The sequence below is a fragment of the Orycteropus afer genome, unplaced genomic scaffold (genome assembly GCF_000298275.1).
Source record: "Orycteropus afer afer isolate SDZICR_OR568_19922 unplaced genomic scaffold, OryAfe1.0 scaffold00001, whole genome shotgun sequence".
In the NCBI taxonomy this organism is placed as follows: domain Eukaryota; kingdom Metazoa; phylum Chordata; class Mammalia; order Tubulidentata; family Orycteropodidae; genus Orycteropus; species Orycteropus afer.
This window is the reverse complement of record NW_006921588.1, coordinates 31,049,710-31,060,394: the sequence shown is the minus strand read 5'-3', so window position 1 is coordinate 31,060,394 and position 10,685 is coordinate 31,049,710. Positions and strand designations below refer to the sequence as shown.

General features: G+C 33.6%; 1 protein-coding gene across 1 annotated transcript in view; it reads left to right on the top strand.

Moving 5' to 3' along the window:
• The window catches only part of UBR3 (ubiquitin protein ligase E3 component n-recognin 3), a 347,537-nt gene that overhangs the window by 183,490 nt on the left and 153,362 nt on the right, over positions 1-10,685 (top strand). Inside the window, exons 15-20 of the mRNA XM_007953244.2 lie at positions 254-382; positions 476-528; positions 634-767; positions 1,689-1,773; positions 3,463-3,605; positions 5,859-5,955. Coding sequence (XP_007951435.2) covers positions 254-382; positions 476-528; positions 634-767; positions 1,689-1,773; positions 3,463-3,605; positions 5,859-5,955 — 641 coding nt within the window. The remainder of the gene's footprint in view (positions 1-253; positions 383-475; positions 529-633; positions 768-1,688; positions 1,774-3,462; positions 3,606-5,858; positions 5,956-10,685) is intronic.

Below are 10,685 nucleotides of genomic sequence, written 5' to 3'. Positions count from 1 at the left end.
GAAAATTTTAAAGTAACATTTTGGGAATTACAACTTAGGGAGTACTGAGTTTCTGTTTGGGGTGATAAAAACTTCTGGAAATGGATAGTGGTGATGGTAGCACAACATGGTTTGTTGACAGAATTTCAGGTTAATACTATGATTAGGTCTAGTCATAAAATATTTTAAAATTATTGTTTGATGTAACATAACATTATAAAGATTGAAGTTAGATGACTTATTTTTTTGTCCGATTTACATATTTTTTATTTAGGCAAGTCTTGCTGAAATCCATAGCAATATGTGGGTAAGAAATGGTCTGCAAATCAAAGGACAAGCCATGACCTATGTACAGTCTCATTTCTGTAATTCTATGATTGATCCTGATATTTACCTGTTACAGGTAAGCCAATTTGATAATTCAGATGTTATACTTTAGAAGGAAAACTGAATATTAAGAACTAGGGCATTTTTTTGTTTTATTTTCCTTTTAAAGGTCTGTGCTTCTAGACTTGACCCAGATTATTTTATTTCATCTGTCTTTGAAAGGTAAGCATAATTTTAATTAATTAAGACAGATATTATCAGGTGTTTGAATTCAGGTTTGTTTTATTTGAACCTTTAAAAATCTATCTCAAATATTTCTTCTTATAGATTTAAGGTAGTGGATTTGTTGACAATGGCATCACAACACCAAAATACAGTACTTGATGCAGAGCACGAGAGATCAATGTTAGAAGGCGCTCTTACATTTCTTGTGATTCTCTTGAGTCTTCGTTTGCATTTAGGTAAAAACCACTAACACTGATAATTTGAATATTAGTTATCCTCCTGCCTTCCTCTTCCCACCCCCAATAATATAAACTGGCTTACAAAAAGGAAAAGATGTGGAATACTTACACATGTTTCAAGTTCTTGATATGTTGTACAATTGATAACACTCTCTAGAATAGCCTTTAAAAATCCTTTATTTAAGAGAACTGCAAACTGCAGGGTGTTTAAACTGTAGTTATAGTTTGGGCATTACATTCTTTACTCTTTATTTTTAAAATTTTATTGTGGTAAAATATTTATAACAAAAAGTGTGCCATTTTAACCATTTTAAAATAATTATACACTTACTGACATTAATTCCTTTCACCATGTTGTGCTACCATCACCATTATCCGTTTCCAGAAGTTTTCATCACCCCAAACAGAAACTTGGTACTCCTTGAGCTGTCACTCCCAATCTCCTCACAGCCCTGCAAAGCAATTAATAAACATTTGTCTCTGTGTCTTTGCCTGTTCTGTGTTTCATATAAATAGGATCATCAGTATTTGTCCTTTTATGTCTGACTTATTACACTCAGCATAATGTTTTCAGGATTCCTCCATGTATCACGGTTTCACTTCTTTTTATGGCTGAATAATAACTTATTCTGTGTACATATAACTTTGCTTATGTGTTTGTCTGTTGATGGACACATAGGTTGTTTCTACTTTTTGGGTATTGTGAATAATGCTGCAATGAACACTGTGTACATGTATCTGTTAGAGTCCCTGCTTTCAAATCTCTTGGGTATATACCTATGAGTGGAATTGATGGTTCATATGGTTCTTTATTTTTGAAGCACCTCATAGTGGTAAGACAGCTTAATAAAATATGTGGTTATTTCTTTGTAATTTATATGTATTCAGAATTATTAATTCTATTTTTAATTATTTTAGGAATGTCTGATGATGAGATTCTCAGGGCAGAAATGGTAGCACAGCTGTGTATGAATGACAGGACACATAGTTCATTGCTGGACCTTATATCCTTTTAAAAGTTTAATTTTCTGTTAGTTTTAGACACTAAGTAACAGTTTTTATGGATTAAACATTTTTTTCCTCTCAAGTTGAAAAATAACACGAAAATAACTCCATTCATCTGCTCAGTTGTGTGTTCAGTTGACAGATATTTTTTCTTCTACTTATCACCTTTCTGGGGGGTTGTGGTTAGATCTCAGGACTGATGGCTCTGGGCACCTTGGGACCTCACATTCCAGGACTACAGTAATTGACTGCTTTATCTGTGTAGCCAGATTAGAATTCACGATTAACAGTTACAGGTATATCTTATAATTATTATAACCAAGGTTTTAAATATTCTGAGGATTTTCTGTTAGAATTCAGTCTTAAACCAGGAGGTCTTTAAAGGCAGAATCTGTTGTCTACAAAGCCTGAAAACTTGAGATTCTTTGTGTAGCCGAAACCTGTGAGACCCGGAACTCCATGAGACTGCCTTGTTGTCCTTTGTCTTGCAGATTTTCTGCCTTTGACAGGGTACAGTCTTCTCACTTTTCTGTTGCTCTTTTTAGTAGAAAAGATTTGAGTTTTCCTTCTCTGACAGGTTTCCACCTTACACAGGTTCTGGTTTTTGCAAATTTTGCTGTATAGCACTGAGCATATAATGGACACATAGTTATTAATTTAAATTTTTAGTGAATGTTCATGAAATTTTAGACAAATTTTGTTATGAAAATATTTGACTAAATTTAGTACGTGTGTATGTGTGTGTAAAACTTATGAATGTGCTTGGAAGAGTTAGCTAACACTTTGCTTTTGTGAATAATTTGTATTGGAATGCCTGTTTGATAATCTTAAAAATTTTCACAAGCAGCATCATTTTGATATTATTTGATGATTTCATCCAACCCTTATCAGGTAGTGTTCCAGAGTCAAAACATTTCTTGTAACTTTGAACTGAAAAGAATTATATACCCTAGTGTGAAACAAATGGGAAAGAACTTTTGTAGTTTGCTTCTTTGCTCAGCATCTCTTTCTTTTGTCTTTCAGGATGGCATTTTGTGTTTTTAGGAAAATAATTTTTTTGAACCAAAAACAAACTTATTGGGATATAAAAGGGAACATTATACCTTGCAACATTACTAAAGGAAAATAATTTTTTGCTCATAAGAATACTAGTTTCTTTGCTGATTTTATAAAAAAATATTATTTGCAAAATGATGAAATTGGGTATCAGTTTTTTTTCATTTCCTGATTTGATTAAATGTTTTTAGGAAAACATCCCTGAGAACTACTTGAGCACACAACTTGTTGTTGTTGTTATGTGCCGTCGAGTCGGCCCGGACTCACAGCGACCCCTCCTTGGGTTTCCAAGGCAGTATCACTATGGAAGTAGATTGCCCCATCTTCCTTCCTAGGAGTGGCTGGTGGATTTGAACCGCCAGCCTTCTGGTTAGCAGTCAAGTGCCTTAGCCACTATGCTACCAGAGCTCCCACACAACTTATTAGTAGACTGGTATTTTTAAAAAAGTCTTACAATTCAATTAAAAGTTACCAAACTGTTCTATTGTATTGCCCTCTGGTGGCTAAGATTATACATTGCAGACAATTACTATTTGACTTTCAGAAAAAATAAGAAAACTAGAATGCAATCTTGGTTAGGATAAGAAACTGGGTTTTTATCACTAATATTTTTTTCTTGACACAAACATCATATTCCAGAAAATCCAAATCCAAAAAGTGGCATTATTCCAGGCAGTTACAGTTTTGAAACAGTTTTATCAGCTGTAGCTGATTTTAAGGCTCCTGTTTTTGAACCTGGAGGTTCTATGCAACAAGGCATGTATACACCAAAAGGTAAGTTTATATACATAAATAAATTTTTCCAAATATCAGATTTGTAAAGGTGAATTCTTATAGATATTGGAAAAAAATGTTTTTCCTTTTGGGGCACACATAAGAATTTGAAATTAATTCAGTTTTGGCTTGGTTAACTTTCTCATGGATGCATGTCTTTTATGATAAACACTGATAATCGCTCCCATTTATTTTTAAATCTTTGACTTCATGGTATAATAAGGCATTTTAACTAACTAAATTACAAAAGGAGCTTTATTGTGTGTTCATTAAGGGAAAAGCATAGTATTTCTTTATTGTAGAGAACACTGTATGTAAAATTTAGATGAGCTTGGAAGTACAGTGCAGCTTTTATTTATGTGAGATATGAGGAGTACCTTTGTCATGCTCACAAGTTCCTATCCCTGTCTCATACCCATTTTCATCAGAATCTCTGGGGACAGTATCTGCAATCTACATTTTATCAAACTCTTTTATCAAAACTTTTTTATCAGACAGTTGACATACTGGCCTGGGGCACTGGACATTTGAAGATTAGTGCTGAGAAACTTGGGTTTTATATTTAAATATGGTACTGAATTGTATTAGCTGGTTGTGTAATGTTGAGAAAATGAGTTTTTTATTTGGATTTGGCTCTTATCTGTAAAATGAGAGAGTTGGGCTAGATGAGTAGTTTTTAAACTTCTTTAAAATGGTTGAACCTAAGCCTTTAGTTATAGAAAACTAAACTTTAAGTGAATCTGTTATCTAAAACTGATAAAAACACTCTCTTGTTAAAGTGGACCTGGCATCTCATCCATCTGCTCTGCCATCCCCTTGCTTCTAAAGTGACTCCTATTATGTTGTTGTTAGGTGCCATCTTGTTGGTTTTTGAGTCATAGTGACCTTCTGAGACAGTGTAGAACTGACCCATGTGGTTTGCTAAGCTGTAGTCTTTATGGGAGTAGGTTACCACATCTTTCTCCTGCATAGCTGCTGGGTGGGTTTGAACCACCGACTTTTCAGTTCTCATCTTAGCGCTTAACCCTTGTGCCACTCGGGCTTCTATTCATATTATTCAGCTCTGTGGAACACTCTTTGAAGCCCCTCGACTAATTAATCACTGGAGTTTTTTTCATGGCTAAGAAGATAGAATTCTGATAAAAACATTAGCATTTTAATTATATAAATTAATAGAATTTAAAGTGAAGGATGCCTGAAAGTTGAAATTATAGTGGATGGGTAGAAAGAGTCTTTAGCTTCTTAGCATGTATTAAATGTTGAGAATTCTACTAGAGAGAGTAAGAAGAGGCAAACAATTTAGGAAAGAGTTGTTCTTTTTTAAAAGACTTTTTTTGTGATTTGGGTGAAAGTTTACAGAGCAAATTGGTTTTCCATTCAACCACTAATACACATTTTGTTTCGTGACATTGATTGCAATTCCCACAACATAACAACACTCTTCCCACTTCTTCTCTGTGTTTACCATTTCCATTGAGAAAAGACACTCTTAAGGCAATGCTTTCTAAAATTATTATTCTCAGACCACTATCTAGATTCTTGCCAAATCTTCTTAGTTTGTCTGTTACTGTATGGTATTTTCTTAAATGGACTCACTTTTTTTTTTTTTTAAAAAACTTTTCTTTAAGCATGACTATTAGTGAGGTTATAGGTTTTATTTGCCACTTAAAATTTTTTAATACATGTCAAAATAGGTTTATAATTATTAAAATGGAAAGTTTTGTATACTTAATACTTAAAAGTATCTTGTATACATGGGGGGGGTTATTGGTTGTTAATTATGGAGAAGATAAGGAGGCCAATTATCAATTTTAGCAAAGGAGCAGACAGTTGTTTATAAACAGAAATGTTTGTGAGGCTCAAATAAAAACACAATATAAGCTCATTAATTTTTAATCGAGGTTTTCATATAGTTACCTTTACATATTTTTAAAGGTACCAACACTGTTTCTTACTTTCTAGTTCGTACTTTAGGCAAAAAAAATGAAGTAAACTTTATGGTGAGGCATATTACACTACAAATGTTTTTGTTCAGTAGTTCTTGCTGAACTTAAGAGAAAATTCATAATGGTGACATTATGATTTTTGACTTAGATATGTAGTCACAACATCAAGCCTGTCACTAAAGCAAATATATAACCAGATTGAACTATTCCATCCTTTAAATTTAAAATGTAGTTAACAAATGTAATAAAAAATTGACTTTATTCCTAAGAGGTCAATGTCCTATTTCTACTTTCTTTTGAATAATAGCTGAAGTCTGGGATCAGGAGTTTGACCCGGTCATGGTCATTCTTCGAACAGTTTACCGTAGAGATGTGCAGTCTGCAATGGACAGATATACAGCATTGTAAGTCCAATTGATTAGCATAATAATAGAAAAATTGTGTTTATATAGAAAAATTTCAATTATAGCACAAATGTGATATATTCTCACTGAAATATATACTCCCAATCTTAAGAGAAGAAAAATAGTATCTTAAGGTTTTTAAAAAATAATCTCACTGAGATTTATGTTCTTGAGATCTTGATCCAAAATTTGATATTGATCTGATAAAAATAAATTTTATAAAGAATAATCATTAGTTGAAAAATATAAACTTATTAGGTTGGTATTTGCCTAATGGAATTAAAAGCTTGGGTCTGTGTTGTTCTACTTTTAAACCAGTAGAGGAGGCACAAGTTAAGGTAATAAACCTGTCTAATATCCAAGATGATGATGGGTGTCTGTATATGTATAAAGTGTGGCAACATTGCTGTCCTCTTGGCAACTGGGAAGATAGTCAAAGCAAAATGAATATCTTTTTAATGAAGAATTCAATTTCATGTGTTACTGTAATTATATTTAAAGATATATTCACTTTTTTTAAAAATAATATTTAATATTATATTGCTGAACATCACAGGATAACATCTTTCATTGGTGTTTTTTTTAAAGCTTAAGTTAAACATTTAAAATGATAAGTCTTAAATTATGCAAATATCATTGAGATAATAAATTTGATCTTGGGAATATATAAAAGTAAAGATGTTATATATAATTAAAATTTCTCTTTTACCAAGACTTTATAGTAATAGATACATATGTTAAATTAAGATCCATAACAAATGTTTGAAGAAAGTTTGTAGTGTGGAATTTAGCTTCTCCCTTCTTGAAATCAAAAACAAAATCAACCCAGAACCATGCTTAACCATCATCATTTCTTTGCTTTTGTCTAAAATCCTGGGGAGATAGTCTGAGGTTCTCCTTAGCAGCTTTTTATGTGGTTTAGTAACAGTTTCCTTAGTTGTAGGCTTTTACTAGACTCTAGGCTCCTTGAAAGAAGATATTTTGTCTCTATTATCTCTTTTACATGTTCAGTCCCTAACACAATGCTGACACAAAGTAGACATTTAGAATATGTGTGCTGAATGAATAAATATGAGAAATTCATGCTCAAGATTGAAAAATGAAAAAATGGGTGTGAGGAAGCATTTCATAGAAAACGTAATGTGGGCTTCCTAAGCACTGTTGTATTAAGGGACTCTTTTTTGGGGGGGCAGGGAAAAGCTAGATTAGTTATTTTGAATCTATAAGAAATATATAGGTAAATTTTGTTATTAGGGTCTCTATTACTTTATAATTAATAGAAAATTTGAGCTGTAGCTTTCGAAACTTTAGAGTCATTAAATACTTAATGTCAACAATTTTACAGGGAGAATTTTATTTAACAACATACATTTAAACAATAAAGGAGCTCTGGTGGCATAGTGGTTAAAACATTCTGCTACTAACCAAAAGGTTGGTGATTCACCAGTTGCTCTGCTGAAGAAAGATGTTTTGCTTTCATAAAGATTTACAGCCTTGGAAACCCTATGGGTCAGTTCTAATCTGTCCTATAGGGTCATTATGGGTTGGAATCTACCTGATGGGAATGGGTTTTGGTTTAAACAACAATAACATACATTTATTGAGTGCTTGTTATGAGCCAGGCAGTTTGTAAGGAAAACAGAATAGTACCTTTATATTTCTCTCATCAGTAATTTTTTTGTAATTTATTTAATTTTTGTTACTATTGAGAATACACACAGAACATACACATCAATCCAACAGTTTCTACATGTACAAATCAGTGACATTTATTATACTCTTTGTGTTGTGCACCCATTCTCATCTTCCTTTTCTGAGTTGTTCTCCCTCCATTAATATAAAGTCACTGCCCTCTAACTTTCCTGTCTAATCCTTCAATGCTGTTGTCAATTTGCTCCCATACAGTTACATCTTAACGAGGATATTGCTCAAGGCAGACATTCTTTACTTTTAAACTAGACTATTGTTTGGTCTTAAGAAGACTTCAGGGGATATTTTGGTTTAAGGTTTAACAGTTGTCTCAAGGCATCTCTTATCAGACTTTTAGTTTAGTTCTGAGACTTTCATTTCCTTTGTTCAGACCAGTGGTTCTCAACCAGGGTGGTTTTTGTTCCCCAGGGGATGTTTTGTGTGGTCTGAAGACTGAGGGAGGGGAGCTCTGGCTTGCTGCTGTCTTCTAGTAGAGGCCAACTGTGCTGCTAAATATCCTTCAATGTACAGGACAGCCCCATTTCCCACAAAACAAAGAACTGTCCAACCTCAGGTGTCATTAGTGCTAAGGTTAAGAAACCTGGTTTAGGCTTACCCTGACATCCAGGTAGACTTTGCAGTTTTTCTGTTTACAGGTAGTATAGTGCCTAAGGCACTTGAGTGCTCACCAGAAGGCTGGCGGTTCAAACCCACCAGCCACTCCTCTGAAGGAAGGTTGGGCAATCCTACTTCCGTAGTGATACTGCCTCAGAAACCCAAGGAGGGATCGCTATGAGTCGGGGCCTACTCGACGGCAAAACAACAACAACAACAACAGCAGTTTCTAATCTACATTGTACTGTTAGTTGTGTATTATTGGTTTTTCTTATAACTATTTCACGTAGCTAAAATCATATTCCCAAAGCTATTTTATAAATTTTTTCTCTTGCCTATTTGCTTCCTGTTTTTCCTAATCTTCTCATTTCTTCCATTTGTCTTTTGAGTTCCTATGTACTTTCTTTTTAGCTTCTTTGAAATATTTCTGAAGTGCCATGATGTTTCTTAGCAGAAATTTGAAAATGCATGTTTTAAAAGAAATATGTATTCACATGAAGTAGCTGATAATAGATGAAAAACAAACTCTTTAGCTTCAGCTAAAACCTTTTTAGTCATTTCTCGTAAATTAATCTTTAAAATTTGATGTGGAAACTGTCATATTCATCTAATAATATTTTGTGTACTAAATAAGTATATCCATATGCACACGAAGACATGTGTTTGTTCCTATGTAAACTTAATTGTTTTTGAAATTTATTTTGTATATGAAAGAGAACATTGAGTTTCTTTTGTAATATCTTTCAGGAATTGCATATTTGATTGTATCTTTGACTATTTTAGCTCTTACCATAGCACTACTGGGAAAATAACCTGAACCTGCAGGGCTTACTGACTATTGGTCATTTTCATTTTCTGTCAGTTTTAAGAGACAAAACCAGTTTAACTGATTTTACTGGGTAGGATCCTTTTTATTTATAAGAAGGCGATAGAGAGGCCTTTTGAGTAATAATAGTGAAAAAAAGGTTGAGTAAATTAGAACTATTGTATCCTTAGCATCTAACTTGATGCTTTCTGGTTTATAGACGATCAATAAATATTTGTTCAATGACTGAAAAGTAAATTTCTCTTTTTGTGCTGATGATTGTATAAATGAAAATAAGCCATTCACTTTATGTGATGTTTAGAGTCCTAGATCATATTACTGGAAAAGGCCTTTAAGATCTTCTTGTCCAGGGTCTATAAAGCGTTTCAGGGCTATCACTGGAAGAAGGGGTTTGACAACAGCCAGAGGGGGCCTATAAGATTGAAGGAAAGCACGTTCTGCTTCCCTTTATCCCTTCCAAATACCTTATAATGGGCAATTTATATCTCAAAAAGAAAACAGAAACAAAACAGCCAAAAAAGCAAACCAAAAGTTGAAAAAACATCCTTTCAATACACTGGTATTTTACGTGTGTGGGCATTGTGGCCTGGGAAAGCTCAGTGGAGTACGTGAATGATATGTTGGAACTAGAGTCTCGTCATTTCCGGAAGTGATTTTTATATAGTGATTGTTTTAAATTCAAATGAGAAGTAAAATTTTTTATACGATAATTTCTGGTATTTCAGTTGCTTCCCATTTCCCATCTTGAAGGTTAATGGCTACTGCCCCATGTTTGAAAGTTTGATATATGAGTTTATATATATCAGGGCATTCTTGTCTCAAAATGGTCAATAATTAGGTGTCAATTTGAGTCATTTAAAAAATTTGTGCTGTCATACAGCTTTTCATTTGCATTATTCCATTAATGCTTTTGAAAAAAGCAGTCAAAATGATCTATTACCTGCTGCCTTGAACAAGTATATAACCTATATTTTGGAATACTTTATTAGTCTAGATGCTGCATATTTTGGATCTAGTGCCTAAAGCAAAGAAAGAAACAAACAAACAAAAAATAAAAACCCCAAATTGCTTTTCTATACTAAATGAAATAGAATAGCTGAAATATCATTATCATAAAGCATTGGAGTTGTTTTGAATATACTTATATGTAGCCACAATAGTATTTTATAGAAACCTTTTTAAAAAATAAAGCTAATTTAGATATTAGTACTCAAACTCAAAACCAAACTCGCTGTCATGGAGTTGGATCTGACTCATAGTGACCCCTCCTTGGGTTTCCGAGGCAGTATCACCACAAAAGTAGATTGCCCAGCCTTCCTTCCGAGGAGTGGCTGGTGGGTCTGAACTACCAGCCTTCTGGTTAGCAGTCAAATGCCTTAGGTACTATGCCACCAGAGCTCCTTAAATATCAGTACAATTGTTAAAAATATGTATATAAAATTACTTTCTGTGGCTGAAGTATATATACTGCATGTTGTTGTTGTTATTTGCCATCGAGTCGGACACGACTCATAGCGACCCCTCCTTGGGTTTCCGAGGCAGTATCACTACGGAAGTAGATTGCCTCATCTTCCTTCCGAGGAGTGGCTGGTGGGTTTGA